The sequence below is a fragment of the Rosa rugosa genome, chromosome 3 (assembly GCF_958449725.1).
Source record: "Rosa rugosa chromosome 3, drRosRugo1.1, whole genome shotgun sequence".
NCBI lineage: Eukaryota > Viridiplantae > Streptophyta > Magnoliopsida > Rosales > Rosaceae > Rosa > Rosa rugosa.
In genome coordinates this window covers 2,869,566-2,885,254 of record NC_084822.1, presented here as the reverse complement: position 1 = coordinate 2,885,254, position 15,689 = coordinate 2,869,566, and the positions used below count along the sequence as shown (strand labels likewise).

At 37.0% G+C, this 15,689-nt stretch overlaps 2 protein-coding genes across 11 annotated transcripts in view; both read left to right on the top strand.

Moving 5' to 3' along the window:
* Positions 1 to 2,090, top strand: part of LOC133737066 (uncharacterized) — a 104,351-nt gene extending 102,261 nt beyond the window's left edge. For all 7 annotated transcript variants that reach the window (XR_009859804.1, XR_009859803.1, XR_009859801.1 and 4 more), the window contains 2 exons: positions 431 to 735; positions 1,627 to 2,090. The gene's annotated coding sequence lies outside the window, so the exon portion shown is untranslated. The remainder of the gene's footprint in view (positions 1 to 430; positions 736 to 1,626) is intronic.
* Positions 2,091 to 3,236: 1,146 nt separating this feature from the next.
* LOC133738383 (uncharacterized) lies at positions 3,237 to 13,882 on the top strand. 4 transcript variants are annotated; one of them, XR_009860103.1, is made up of 12 exons: positions 3,237 to 3,986; positions 4,359 to 5,973; positions 6,161 to 7,558; positions 7,738 to 8,084; positions 8,617 to 10,343; positions 10,667 to 11,105; positions 11,364 to 11,526; positions 11,659 to 11,762; positions 12,344 to 12,435; positions 12,509 to 12,603; positions 12,725 to 12,798; positions 12,903 to 13,882. XR_009860103.1 is itself a non-coding variant. In XM_062165914.1 (11 exons), exons 1-10 carry the CDS (start codon positions 3,739 to 3,741, stop codon positions 12,583 to 12,585), a joined length of 6,210 nt encoding a protein of 2,069 aa, XP_062021898.1. In that variant the 5' UTR covers positions 3,237 to 3,738; the 3' UTR covers positions 12,586 to 12,603; positions 12,903 to 13,882. The 4 variants fall into 4 exon arrangements, 2 of the variants coding, with proteins under 2 accessions (XP_062021898.1, XP_062021897.1); XR_009860104.1 differs by having other exon boundaries at positions 12,725 to 12,813; XM_062165914.1 differs by lacking the exon at positions 12,725 to 12,798.
* The last annotated feature ends 1,807 nt before the right edge of the window (positions 13,883 to 15,689 follow it).

Genomic DNA, 15,689 nt, shown 5'->3' with positions numbered 1-15,689 from the left:
ATCCCTCTTATATCAATACGAGACTTGATTTAGTTCTCCTCAGAAAACTTTACTATTTATCACCAAAATGGTGAATGTTAAAAATTAGGTGAGAGCCAATATGAAACTTGATTTAGTTTTGTTACTTATTAGAATTTGTTAAAATTATGCACTCCTTATACACCAAAGAGAGAGATTAATAATCATGTATGAAACTTGAAAATCCATTATGGCATTATATCATCTATATTCGTTTGATTTATTCTATGTTTTTCTTTTATATAATTAACATACTCTATTCATTTAATACTATAATGAACACTATTACTTACTGTTAATGAGGGAAAATAAAAACAAAACAAAACAAAAGTTCTATGTATACTAATTTTTTTTTAAAAGAATCATAACAGTAAACCAAAGGAAGGAACTAACTTTTCTGCTTTACATGCAGTTATAGAGTCTCTATTACTATTGAAGATGCCAATGATCAAGCCACAGTTATATTGATGGGAAAGCAAGCGCAGAACAACTATTCAGAAGCAGCTGTCAAGACTTGGTCAACAAAAGATCATATCCAACAAGTGAACTCATAGTCAAAGGTATCTTCCCAGACGTACAACCCTTTGGACCGCCACTGCAAAAAGAGCCAACCACTGCAACACCAAACCATATCCTGTTTCCGATAGAAAAAGAGCCATTCAAACAAGCAGAAGAGAATTATATATTCACCTCTGAATCGAACAAAAAAGCCAAGAGGTAAATATTACAGAAATTTAGTTTCTATAATCACTACACTATACTATGTTTGGTACGAACAATTAAACCCACTTGAATCAGTGTTTTGTAACCATAAATAATTATTTGAATCATCATATATACCTTGAAACAAGGTGCTGTACACAATATTATGATAATTCAAATCATTATTCATGGTTCCAAAGCCTGGGAAGAACCCAACATTACAGCTTTCATTTCTTGATGTAATTTGAGGATGTTGAGTTTCTATGGATATCATGATCAGTTGAAAGAACAATTATTAAAATACATTAATTGAATTGCTCTCGATAAAGTAAATCAATAAAAAATCACACTCTGAACAACTTCATCCCAATGGTTGGTCTAAACTGAAATAGATTAAGGGATTGGAATGTAATATATAACACAGCAGGAAATTTTGGTTTTTCTACATGATCTTGGTTCTGGTTAGAAGATATCTTTATTTGATGAAAATAACATTCATGTAATCAAACTTTAAAATCAGTTTCGTTGACAGCAATACACTCATTTCTAGATTATTCATTCATTTTCAATTGGCCATACATCTTTTGTTACCAGCATTTTGTTAACTTGCAACATTTTGGTTTCTGATTTGGGTGCTTTGGGATATTTGTATAGAAATCTGAAGTTTGATTTATCTATTTGAAATGGTATAGTACTCAATACATGTTGTGTAGAAATATAGTTGTACATCTTATGTTACTAAAATTTGCTATTTTTTTTTGGCTTCTGATTTAATTGAAACTGTGTGATTCATTCAGAGAAAAAATATGCTATCAAATTCTCTGACTGTTATATTTCTATTCTATATCAAACTGCAATTTTCAAATTCCTTCCTGTAGCTCTAACTCTGTTTTCTTTGTTTGAAAGTGGCAGGCAAAGTAAACATGGAACGGCAACATCATCATTAGGAACTAAAGCACAGCCTCGCAAGCAGAAAAATGACTAAACATAAATAACCATGTTGTACAGCTATAACTAGAACAACCAATGCTTTGAACGGGCTCCAACAACAACTCCAGCATTTTGCGTAACTTTTGCTAACCAACTCCAGCATTTTGCGCAGCTGAAACTGAAGCAGTCAACTGGAGCATTTTGTACAGCCACAACTGGAACCATCACTTTTTTGAACAAACTCCAGCAGCAGCTTTTTCTAAGTTAACTTATAAGTTATAACTAAACTAGCTAGCTCTTTCAATATTCTGAAGCTGCTACTTTTACTATGTTAATAGCTACAACTAAAGCAACCCACTTTTTTGTACAGCTAGCATTTAGGTAAAATGTATAAAGACTCTTTTACTATTTCAATAATATGTAATAATTTCCTCTTTGTATTTCATCTTTCTAATTTGTACACAAGAACAAATTCCGCAGCAAAGCGCGGGTAATATTTCTAGTATCTAGTATATATAGGAGTTTTCGAATGAATTTGAAATTGTTGAGATTTTTGAGAGTGATATGTACCAGACGACTCTCTTCATTATTTGAGATTTGGAAAGTGGCCGGTGCAGATTATCAGTACGTAGCTTTAGATTTGGGATGAAGATTATGTGTACCTTATCGATTCTTGCCGAAGTTGCAGAGATTTTCCTATAATAGCAAAGGGTTTTGTGCAAGTAGAAACGCAATGGTCTATAAAAACCAATGAGATAGATATGAGGTTTTAGTACGTAAATATAATCCTTAAATGTACAATCATTTATAGAAGCATGCATATACTATAGTTTGGCATATCGTATTGGTCTATGGGACTGTTTACAATCTGGAGTATTTATCTTGTCTGGGCATGGTCATTTGCACACATGATGTATATGTGGTTTCTATTATTTATACGCTTCACTGCACTACAATGTACAATGTCGTATTTCTGTGAGATGAAGAGTCTTTACATTTTAGGGTTCTTCGATCAATAATATCAATATTGAAGTCATGTCACTGAATGTAACAAAATAGAGTTGCGATGGTTAAAATTAAGGGTGAAAATTAATTTGTGTTCATGGTATTCGTGGTCTCAATTTACTTTATATAATAGATGGAGAAATTCATGTCAAAGCGATTATCTAATCTTATCAAACAACACAATTAAGTATAAGTGACAGTAAATAGCTTATGTAACCTGTTTATTCAGCAATTCATCATGACACGAAACATAATTTGGTCTCTAGGTTGAGATATCATGTCATGTAGAAGGCAAGGCGAGGCAAAGAGATTGGAATAATTTTGGTATTTCCACATATAAACTAAAGAAGATTTGTGATATATAATTTTCCACACTTATGTATTCTTATCAGTTGGCTGACAACCCAAACCGGTCGGGTTGATGGTGATGTTAGAAATTGTCATCCCTCATTTTTAATTTTTTTGAGATTTCTAAATTCTTTGTTGGTGTTCTATACCAATACGACATCGTTCGGTTCCACAATTGCCAATGCCAAGCTGCAACAAAAAGCGCAAAGTAGGGGTGGGCTCGCGAAACTGAAAACCGAAAAAAACCGCACCGATCACCGAACCGCAGCCGAAAAAAACCACACCACACCGAATCTGGTCGGTTCCGAACCGAAAAACCGAACTGTTCACGAAACGACGTCGTTTCGTATATGTTTAATCGGAAACCCTAAACCTCTCTCCCAGTCCCTCACTCTATCGACTCCTCTCTATCTCATTCCGCCTCCCAGTCCGGCAGTCCCGATCGCAATTCGACCTCAGCGGCTCAGCCCGACAGCCCCGACACCGGTCGTGATTCGACCTCATCCCGACAGCCCCGACCCCGATCGCTCTCTGTGCTTCCTGCATCGCTGATCGATCTCCAGGTTTGATCTCCACCTTGGGCTTTCATGTCTGCTTGTATTATACCAATACGACATCGTTCGGTTCCACAATTGCCAATGCCAAGCTGCAACTAAAACCGCAAAGTCCCTATACCCTTTTTTCAAAACCTCCAAACAAAAACCCACGGTAACACTTGAGCCCAAGAATCCAACCATGGCCGATTCTGGAGCTAACCCTAAACAGAGACAACCCAAGAAGAACAAGAAGAAGAGAAAGCAGAGCGAACCCCAAGAATCTGAAAGGCCGCCCAAAACTAACCGCACCAATTCATCAGAGAACGAGAATGAACCACAAGACCAAAACTTTGAAGTCGGAAAAGCTGAAAAACCCAATCAAGGTGGTCCATGGAGGAACCTGGAGTTAATTCTGTCAATCCAGGACAGAGAGCTTGATCTTCACAAGTTAGTATACTCTTCTTCATCCCCATTTTGTAGTTTTTGTTGTTGCTTTCATTCGTTTAAGTCTGTTTGGATACAAACTTGGGGCTTTAGTTTTGAGTTTAATTCAAATTGGGTATGAAGAAAGTTTGGTTCTTGACTAGGAAAGTTAGAATCTTGATGAACAATAGGGGGTGGTGGCATATTATAGCCCAATTTAAGCAAAGTGTGAGTTGAATTAGACTCAATCTCTTGGGATTATTTTGTACTTGAGTTATTATGTATTGGTGTGTGTGAAAACGAAGACTTTTAAGCTTCATGTTGTCTGCATTGACTTATAAGTGATCAAAAGGAGGGTTAATGTTGAGTTGTGATGAATGAGGGATGTAAATGCAGGAAGGTGGAACTAGCTCATGGTTTTGTGATGTCGAGGGTGAAGGAAGAAGGAGGCAGCAGTGATGAGGATAATCAAGCAGTGAACATGTCACGTTTAGTAATTTTTGTCAGTGATTGGATCCAGTCATTGTTGATTTCCGAAGGAAAGAAAGTTGAGAGTGGTGGAGAGAAGCATCAAGCTGAAGTTATTTATACGTATTTGGATTTAAGATGCTGGGAGATTTTCAAATTCTGTTTGGAGGAGTCTCTGAAATTAAATGTTTCGTTAAGTTTCTCACGGAACCTTTTACGCTCTATATGTTGGATTGCAAGGAGCGCACTGTCCTTATTGAACAAAAAAATTATTGGTGAAGGGTTACAATTGTACACTACTGTGCTTGATTGTATTTCTTTGGTATTTTCATCCCAAGAAGGCTTCTCAAATGAAAATTTAGACATGTGGATTATAACTGTAAGTTCAGTTCTTGACCTTGGACACAAATTTTACAGTGAAGCTCTTGTTAGTGGCAATGAGGGTGTATTTGTTTTCCAATTCTTGTGCTTGGTGCTTGAGCCATTTGCCAGGTTTTTAAGGGCTCACGCTCGGAAAGATGGATTTCGTGATTTTAGTAATAAGCTCCTTGAGCCTCTGTTGCATCTCTTGGGTCTCTTGCATCTCCAGATTGGTGGAAGTAATCCTGGTTGGAGAAGAAACTTACTGAAGCTTGTTGAAGATGTATTATCTCATGGGCTATATCACCCGCTCCACATTGATGGGTTTTTGAGCTTATGCAGTACTGAAAAAGACACCACATCCAATGATGGGAAGTCAAAAGATTCCAAAACAATCAACCAGAGTTATCATAGACATTTATTTGATAAAGTGGAAGGAATTTTAGCTGCAAAGAATGCATTTGCAGTAGAAAGCATAGGAGTATTGTTTCACTTGCTTATTGATCAAGTTAAAAAGCTAAAGAGGGATTCAGCGCTGACTGCAAGTACCAAAATGATGGGGAAGAGTGAAGGTTCAAGGCAGTTAGAAGATAGTTCATTGGGTCAAACGTCTATGATATCTTCTGAGAGTCGTATTGTTGAAAAGAATTATTGCTCAACTAGTTTCAATCCAGGAACACGAAAGTCACTTCACGATTTTTTTGTACTGATTATGGAGCCTCTTTTGCTTGAGATCAATGGCTTTCTTGAAACTAAGCTGAAAGTGGGCCCTGAATTGTTGGATATTCATTGCACACTTAAAGCTATAAATAATGTACTTTTGGTCTTTATGCATGAAAAGATTTATGTGAGAACAGAGGATGCCTCTGACGGAGCTTCTCTTAATTTCTTGAAGAAGGTTTATAATATTATCATCTCATTGTCCTCAGATTTAATTCAGTTGTCAGTTACACACTCAGATAATTTTAGTCTAATAGCAAATGAGGTACTTTCTGCTGTTGGCTATCTTATGGAAATTGAATATGATGTTCTAGAGAATGATCTAGTAAGCTTGTGGTTAATGATCCTCTCTTACTGGGCCATTGGGCTTTCTTTGGTGGATTCTCCGGATAGATGCTCATTATTCTCCAAGATAACAGATATTGGATGCCAATTAATTATGCTCTATAGTCAACTTCGCCAGGTTAGTAAAATGCTCTTTGATTAAGCATTTTCCAGCTTTTAACTGTATATTTTTAATTATGTTTTATATATGGAAGTCTTCAGTTTAGTTTCTTCTGATAATTTGTTTTGTTCTTTCAAAGTTTTCTTGTACTTGTGATTGTGATTGTGATTGTAATCCCATTGGTTCTCCTATTGCACCATTGCAGGTGAATAATACTATCTTTGCATTGTGTAAAGCAATAAGGGTTATTAATTTACATAATAGCGATGGTCAACTGAACTATACTAGATTTGTCATTCCTTTTCATGGTGAAGCATATGCAAAAGCTGTGGAAATGCTATTATCTGCACATGAATTCAAAATTGCAATTCATAAAGCAATGAAGTCCATACCAGAAGGACAAGCAAGTCAATGTATTCGGCAGTTAACATTGGATATATCAGAATCTCTAGAGTGGATGAAAGTTAGTTGTTCGGAGGCTGATGAAAAAGAATTTTCTGAATGCCATCTAAGTAGCTTACACAGTTTTAATCTGGAAGCTGAACTTTTTGGGAGAGGGTTGTCAGAAATATATGCATTATTCCTAGAGTCATTGATTGTCACAACTGGAAACTGTAACCTTCTTGGCGTCTCTATAAAGGAATTAATTAGAGTGATTTTCCCTTGCATGAGCAATCTGGTTGGACCACAGCAGGAGGATGCTGTAAACAAATTCCTATGGTCTGTCGCGGTAAAAGATTCTGACAATGTGATCGATAGAAACAAAAACAAATATATGATATTTGGAGTCTCCACTTATTGGGTAGTTTTGTTCTTCTTTCGATTGTATAGCTCCTGCCGATGCTTATATAGGCAAGCAGCAATCCTTATGCCTCCAGATTTATCAAGAAAGATGTCTGCAGAAATGGGAGATTCCTTCTCTTCATTCTCTGGCAGGGATTGGATGGAAATGTCTGATTGGATCAATGGGGGATTTTTCTCTTGGATTGTACAACCTTCAGCTTCTCTGTTTTCTTTTATTCAATCTGTTTCAAACATCTTTTGTAAGGGCCGTGCAGCTGATTCTTGTCCTTTAACTTATCTAATGCATGCTATGGCTTGTGAAAGGCTTGTAGATTTGAATAGTCGTATAAAGTCTTTTGAATATTTGATTGAAATTGGTGACAATCTGGTGCAAGTTGCGGAGATCTCTTCTTTGAGGCAAGAGGCAGCAGGACTCACGGGATTTATGATGGAGCACCTCTCATTAGTGTCTGAAGATCAACAGCGAATATTCATTTCTGCTGATACGACTAATAATAAGATGGTTGACTATGAAAGTGATGAATGGGATTTCAGTATTTGCTCTGTGAACAAGAAGTCATTGCCAACTGCACTTTGGTGGGTTGTTTGCCAAAATATTCATGCATGGTGCCCTCATGCCTCTAAAAAGGATTTGAAGAGATTCCTTTCTCTTTTAATCCATACTTCAATTCCCTATGTAAGAAGCAGCTTTGGAGTGGTTATAGAGCACAAGAACCATGAAGCTGACAGGCTGAAGAATGTGGCATTGCATCAAATCTCATCACAGTGCTTTATTGATTCCAGTCTGTATGAGCAAAGAGTAAGCATCTTTCAAAGATCAAATGGTGCTTCCCGACCCTCACGTGATGTACATGCACACACACAAAGTTGTATCTTGCAAAATATTTTTATTTGTATCTTTTTGGGGATTCTTTTTGTTTCTCACTTTTTATTTACTGTTAATCTCAATCAGGGTATTTATTTTATCTCTTGTATTAGTTTGTCCGCAGGTATTTTGCAAAGAGGTTCTGCCGTGCATTGGAGAAATCTACATTACCATTCATCAGCGACTTTCCATCCGGCAATGTTAAATTCAAATCATCACCTAATTGGCCAAATGTCTTAAGTGATTTAGAGAACTCATCATTGGCTATTTCCGGCAATAAACTCAATGTATTTGATTGTTCCTCAGCCTCAAGTTGCAAGGGACAAAACTCCCAACCATCTACCATCATGAAATTTGCAGCTTGTCAGAGTTTGCTTAATCTTTTGAGTTGCATGCCAAAAGGTCATTTGGACACGAGATCATTTTCACGTTATGTGACTTCTATTCTGAACCTCGAAAGGTATGAGCTTTCATGGGTTTGATGTATGGTCCAACAATCAGTACAGTTCTTATTGCTTAAAAGAAGTAAAAGATAAGAATTCTTCTATACTGAGTAATTATCATTCCCAATTCGAAATAGTCAATAAAATGAAATATTCAATTAGTTGAGTTGGGTTCTAAGATTAAAATGGTTGTCCAGTTCAGTGATGTTTTCTTTCTGTTTCTGTTTTTGTTGTTCCATTTTCTGAACATAGTTCCATAAAATGTATGCAAAAGAGAGGAATTTGGTTAGACTCTTGTTTGTTTCTTTCTGTTTCTGTTTTTGTTATTCTTGATACACTTTCTAATTCTGATATTTTTTTCTAATACTTCATGGGTGAAGATAATAGTACCTCATTATGTATATGTGAACCTTTTTCCCCAGTAGTCTCAAGAATTCATATCTCATGAAAAGTAATATTGTGTGTTTTCCTTTCAATTTGAATTGAAGTTAATATTTGTATCCATTCAATCCAGGCATTTGTTAATATAGCCAGTTCTGTATTTTTCAGGATTGTTGTTGGCGGCTTATTAGATTATCAGAATGCTTCATACTCAACTTATTATTATGAGCTCTTCAGATTGTTTGTGTCCTGTCGGAAGGCCTTAAGATGTATAATTACTGCTTGTGAGGAGACAGTAGCCAGTCAAACCTCAGACACTGTACTCTTTGAGGATTTATTTCCAGTTTCATGGCTTTACAAGTCAGTGCATATGGTTATTGGGCTTCAAGAATCATTCTCAAAAGATATTTATCATCAAGTTCATGATATGATCTTGGCGTTAATGGATCACACGTTTTATGTGTTTCTGACATTAAATAAATATCAATCCAATCATGCTGTTCGTTTCCTTGAGGTTGCTGAGCTGAATTTTGGATGTGCCCAAGAACAGAGAAGTTTATTGAATTCGTCCAATTATATTGAAGCCTGGAAAAGTGTAAACGTTGTTGCTAAGATTTTGAAGGAACAGATGCAGATCTTACTTGTAAATGTGAAGAATGGCATTTGTAATGGAAAAGAGGAAGTTTCTGTTGATGCTTTAAATTTGAACAAGTTTGCTTCCATAATTTCGTGTTTTAGTGGGTTTTTATGGGGCCTAGCATGCGTTGTGATCGACACAGATGGGAGAAATAGTGATGAGAAAGCTAAGTTGTCAAGGTGGAAACTTGAACCAATCTCCGAACTCAACCTCTGTATAAAGGTTTTTGAAGAAATTTCTAGTCTTCTACTACAAATGTTTATTCTTGACGATAATCAGCAATCCACAACTATATGTCATGCCTATAATCTTGAGAAGTCAGGCTACAATTTAGATTTGTTGGGTGCAGAGAAGATTTTGCCGGAAGGCAATGATGCTGACACTGATATGGCATGTGGTGGACTGCAGGATGAATCTGCAGTTGCAGTGACGTGCTCAGCATTATCTGACATCTGTGAAGACTCTGTAATTGGTAGTGTTCATAGAAGAAGACCGCGCTTGAAAGATGCAAATAGTGTTGTTACTGTTCTCACTGCTGTTGATTCATTTGAACTGCAATCTTTAAATAAGCCTTTGTTGAGAAGCATGCTAAAAGGTGATTTCCCCAACGCAGCATTCTTACTGAGGCAGTTGTTAATCGCCTCTTCTGCTATTTTAAGGCTAAATTTGCATATTAAGAGCGCTCCCATGTTGTCAAGCTTGGTGCATAAGTTTGCTGGCATTATGCAAGTCTTGTTATTGGAATCAGCGGACGCAAGTCAGGTGCCACACTTCTATTATTTTGTGTGTTTAGATGGTGTTCTGAAGTATCTGGAAGAATTAGGGAATCATTTTCCTTTGACTAATCCTACCTTATCCAGAGATTTGTTTGACAAGATGGTTCAGCTACAGTTACGGGCTCTAGGGAAATGCATAACTTTACAAGGGAAAAGAGCAACTCTTGCATCTCATGAAACAAGCACCAACACACCCTTAGGAGAAAGGAGATTTTCTGAAGCATCATCTTTTTCTGGCTGGGAATATTTATTGGATGAATTCAAAGCTAGGTTGAGGTCATCATTTGCAGTGTTCATAAAGAAATCAACAGAGTTGCATCTCCAATCTGCAGTTCAAGCTATCGAAAGAGCCCTAGTTGGTGTACGGGAAGGGTGCACAGTGAGGTATGACATATGTGCTGGAAGTGAAGATGGAGGAAAGGTTTCTTCAATTGTTGCATCTGGCATTGATTGCTTGGATTTGGTTTTGGAATTTGTTTCAGGTAATATTATATCACACATTTATAGAGCGTATGAAATGGTTCTACTACATTAATTCCCTATTTAGCTATGCATAAGTTAAGCTACTGCATTGATGAATGGAACTGTATGTCTATAGCAATTGCTTCACATAAGGACCTCTTTTAGCTACTTATCCTATGACTTATGTTCTAGCCATACAGAAGTGTGAATTAAATGCAATGACATATTACCACATTGGAAGAAAAGTGTACATGTATAATAATTCCCTTCAGCTATTGTATGGATTCAAGTGTATATCATTGAAGTTCTTTGGACATGCTCTGACCTTTTATTTGTGTTTCAGGACGCAATTTGATTGTGGTTAAAAAATACATTCAGAGGTTAATTGCCTGCATGTTCAATGTTATTCTGCATCTGCAGAGTCCACTAATCTTCTATGAGAGATTCACTCTGAGTAAAGATGATACTGATCCAGATCCAGGAACAGTCATTCTTATGTGTGTTGATGTACTGGCAAGAATTTCTGGCAAGCATGCAATATACAAAATGGATGTCTGGCATGTAGCACACTCGTTACGTATACCTTCAGCACTTTTTGAAGATTTCCATCTGTTAAAACATTCTAAATGTCCTGTTCCAAATGATTCTTCAACAAGTCCAAATAACCAACCATCCGACCCTGTAGCAAGTGTACATGTCTCTGGCATAGATAGGCAATACTCAATCGGCCTATATTCTGCTTGCTGCCGATTATTGCATAATGTTGTGAAGCATCACAAAAGGTATTTATATTCATTTGGTATTAAAAATTTCATAGTAAAGACTTGCGAAGTGTGCAATAGACTATTAAGCTTAGGGCCAAAATTGAAAACATAAAGATCAGGTGGGAAGAGGTATAGTATGCGTAAGAACTTTAAACTTTTGATATTCATATTTTGCAAATTGATTGTCAAAGATGTTTGAAATGGTCTATATTAATTGTACATTACTCATCAAGTAGACTGTGCTGAGAATTACAGTAATTCTTTTGTAATTTCTAGTGAATGCGAGGGGTATGTTGCTCTACTTCAAGCTTCTGTTCGTGTTCTTGTTTATTGTTTGGAGACATTGGATGCTGTTGTGGTAGCCAGGGAAGGCTTCTTTTCATGGGAAGTAGAAGAAGGAGTCAAATGTGCATGTTCTCTCAGAAGGATTTATGAAGAGGTAGGTGCTCACTTATAGTATCATTCTAATTTAGATTATAGTTTTGTTCCATTAAGTTTTGACTTTAATTTGACTGAATACCTAAAGGAGAAAATAACTTCATCACCTGGTTTTATCATATCTGTTTTGCAGCTAAGACATCAAAAAGAGGTCTTTGGTCCACACTGTTACCACTTTTTAGCTTATTACATACAGGTTTATTCAGGATATGGCCCCCGCAAAACAGGCATCAAAAGGTAATTTTTGCTACCTTGAAATATATTTGTTGTTTCCCAGTGAACATAAAAGGCACAGCAGATTAATTAGTTAAAACTTAAAACTGATATTGGTGCCTGATTCTAAATTAAGATTAATGCTGGCCTTTGATTGGTGGAGAAGGGGCGAGGTTGGTGTAGACCTATGTTCATATCATATATTCTTTTTCCCAATCTCCAGAAACTTGAGTATGAAATGATGCCATCCGTTCCAATTTCTATGAAATGAATGATGTGGAACCGAATGGCAGATTTGAGAATTTAGAGATAGGTTCAGAACAGAAGGGAAGATTGGGTTTAAGAGAGGAGAAACAATGGGAAGAGATAGACCTGGGACAACAAGGAATCAATGGGAGATAACCAACATGCTAATTTTTAATGTTCCTAAAATTAACCCAAAATAAAGTATTTTAATCATTTGATCTTATTCTGCATCAGTCGGAGGACGATATCACTTGAAATACGTATGCGCAAATGCACCAATTACAATCTCCAAAAATCAATCATTTTTTTTTTTTGAAGTGTCCCTTATATGTAGTCTGAACTATCCTATGGACTTGCAGGGAAATAGATGAAGCTCTAAGACCAGGTGTATATGCGCTGATAGATGTTTGCTCACCTGATGATCTTCAACGTCTTCATACCTCATTTGGAGGTAAACAATTTTTGACTTGATAAAAGATATGATTGAAAGGAATTGATTTCTCATATTCTTCTTGTTTGTGTAGAGGGTCCTTGCAGAAACACTTTGGCAACCTTGAAGCACGATTACGAACTCAATTTCCAGTACCAGGGAAAAGTCTAAGCGAAGCTTATTTCTGTGGTAGGATATACCCGCATCATCATTTGAATCTGCCTATGTGACTCTTTTACCATGTTAGAAATAGGGTAACATCTTACCTATGTTATAATATTTTTGTAGTGATATCTTTCTTATACATTAGGCTAACGATTTGGACGTGAAAGTAACAAAGCTGCTTGTTATCACTAAATTGGATAACCCGAAGTCATGTTGTAGGTAACTACCTAAAAGGTGACCTTTTAAGAAGGAATCAACATTTCTTATGAAGTGAAATTTTTCCACCTTTGGTATCATTGTATGATGAGATATTTTATTTTCAGTGTCTTATTGTGGTATGCGGTAGCTGTAATCACATTGTGAGTCTGAACCATTGACCGGATGGAATTGACTCAGCTAGATTGAAAGAATGGTATGCCAGCAAGAGTCTCCTACCTAATGTGTAAGATCCTAACCCTCCAATTGTGAGTTACTGAAAATGACCTCTACCCGACTATGGATTTTTATGTAAAATGCCTTGTCCACCCACTACCCTCTTCAGCCGGCCCTATGTCATTTGGATCATTTAGTGATAATATTCCTTACGGTATCATTAGGCTGGTATGATAACGATTGATTGAGATTTGAGAGCAACCACCAAATTCTAAAACTCCAAAAGACCATACATAAATACTTGTGCGGTCTAGATATAGACTTGGATGTAGAAGTCTTTTTTTATATGTTGGTTTCAAATTCTACCTATTTTTCTTCTGAAATAAAAGCTCTCATTGAGAAAGAACGGTCATTGAATCTTGATGGGTCATCATTGTTGTAGAACAGAAGCCCCTTCTTCATACCCAGTTCTGGTCTTCTTGGCAGTGACTGTTGTACTTCTTCTCTTGTCAACTTTGATCTCGTCTTTTGAGGTCGTAGCCCCCAAATTTGAGATCAATTTGGGTCTCATAGCCGCACCATTGCTGTTGCTTGCCGTTGTTCATTGGTTGTCATCAATGGAAACGAAGAAGCCCTATATGATGCCACCATGTTGCAAGTGCAGGCATGCTTGTAAGTGCGGCTACTTCTGAAACGATCATGTCGCTGTATTTATCAAAACTCATAAGAGCTGGTTTGTCTAGTACTCGGTTAAGATAAAGAGGGTTCATGTGTTTATTGGTTTCTTTATGTTATATGTACTGGGTTGAATTGGTGTTCGTACAAGTACACCAAATTTGGGTACTCTGATTGTTGTAACATGACAAAATGATTGTAAAAGTTGTTTTTCATTTTGTTTTATTAGAAGGGATAACCCCAGCTCTATCTCCAATCCTAATTCCTTTCCTACTCTTCCTCACTACATGGGTTCCACTTGAGGATCTCAAATTTCTTTCTTCTCTGGCTTTAGTTAATTAGTTGCATAGTAGAAGCCAAACAAATGCCAACTTTCCTGGTCTGTTTATCCCCAGAGATTCAGAATCTCATGAAAACTAGCTGCTAGTGCAGCTCCATGACTTGCCAAGGAACCCATGTATTGTCTTTAACTAAAAGGTGGGATGTCTCTGATTAGAATATCAGAGATGCAAATTCTGCAATACTTTCTATCCAAACACATCCATTTATTCTTCTAAAAAAAAAAAATCCATTTATTTTTCATTATGCATCATAATTCAACAACTCATATTTTATATACTTCTTTAACGATCATGAGATAGTTTGTTCATCCAATTATATCAAATAAATAGACGATTGTCGTGAAAATGTTAACTTTCATCAAAATCGTTCATCAAATCGTTCATTGATTTGATTGATCAAATGATTTCCGATTTGGTTGATTTTTAATAAAGATATATTTAAAAGAAATCAGATTGTTAAAACTTAATGTGGAAGATATGCAAACAAGGTATATTTGGACACCATAGTTTATTCACTTTGGTGCAGAAAAAGTATGGGGTAAACAAACAGCTGCAGATTTCTGAGCTTTCATTAGTGACCAAATAGAGTTTCAACCAGTTATGGTGATCATGCAAGGGAAGGGGGTCTCATCTGCCTCCATATCATGTCAATGTTGTCCATAACACATTGTTTTTCAGCGTTAAATGAACTTCATGTCTATTCCCCTAGGGGATGGATTCATTGGATTGGGATTTGTCATTATTGATTGACCCGAGTGGATGAGACTTTAAAGGTTCACCGACTTTGTTTAGGCTAAAGTATGTGATACTCTATGGTCCATGCAGACTTCAGTGCCGGCACCACACATGCATCCTCCAATAGTAAGTGGACACCCTGCAGAAGAGAAAATGAGAGAAAAGAAAAAGTTCAATTGAATCATTACTTAAATATCTTTGTCATTAACAAATGTTCCGTGTGATATGTTCTTTACATAAACTAATCACTAATTTTTTTTTTTGAGAAATAGATAACTTCATTAACTTATTCATGGCCAGAAGACACATACATCACAAGCTGTCTCGTACCAACAGATCTAGCTGGCACAAGTTGCCAAGCAAATGACAAGTACCCTCACTGAAAACAAATGCGCTAACTTATTAAAATGCCTAGCAAAATGCTCAAAACCCAAAACTATCTAAGCTCTTGCTATAGCAACCCAACCGCTTAGAGACCTCAATTGGTGTACAATTAAAGTAGCTAACTTACACAGCACTAGACTCTAAAACAAATACTAGGCACAGAAGAGGACCGGGAAAACCTAGAGTTTCCCATTGCCCTAACCTTATCTCGAGAATCCTCCGTCATTACCACTCTAGAGGATTTGCTAGAGGCACGAAAGTGCGTAATTCCCTAACAAATGTAGAGAGTACAAACCTAGGGTTCTAGACCAAGGTAAAAAGTAAAAAAACTAAAAAAGAGCCCAACTAAAGAAGACCCAGTAGATCGGCCCAACAGGCCTCGCCCCAATCCTTTGTACAGCAGCCAGACGTGCACAACCGAGCGCCGCCGCCGCCGAACCAGCACCTCCAGAACCACGTTGCACCACCTGAAGCACGGCAAAGTCGATCTCAGATGCCGTCAACGGAGCGTCACCACCCATCAAGAGCCCCAAACTGGAACTCTAGCAAACCTGACAAGGATTCACCCAAACAACCAGATCGAAGCCACCAAGAAGAGGACAG

Bases quoted from the DNA above. Each gene is read 5' to 3' on its own strand.
- LOC133738383 (XM_062165914.1), top strand. From the start codon at position 3,739: ATGGCCGATTCTGGAGCTAACCCTAAACAGAGACAACCCAAGAAGAAC. The intron at 11,763-12,343 runs GTAATTTTTGCT...ATGGACTTGCAG, and splicing joins CGCAAAACAGGCATCAAAAG to GGAAATAGATGAAGCTCTAA. The intron at 12,436-12,508 runs GTAAACAATTTT...TTGTTTGTGTAG, and splicing joins TCTTCATACCTCATTTGGAG to AGGGTCCTTGCAGAAACACT.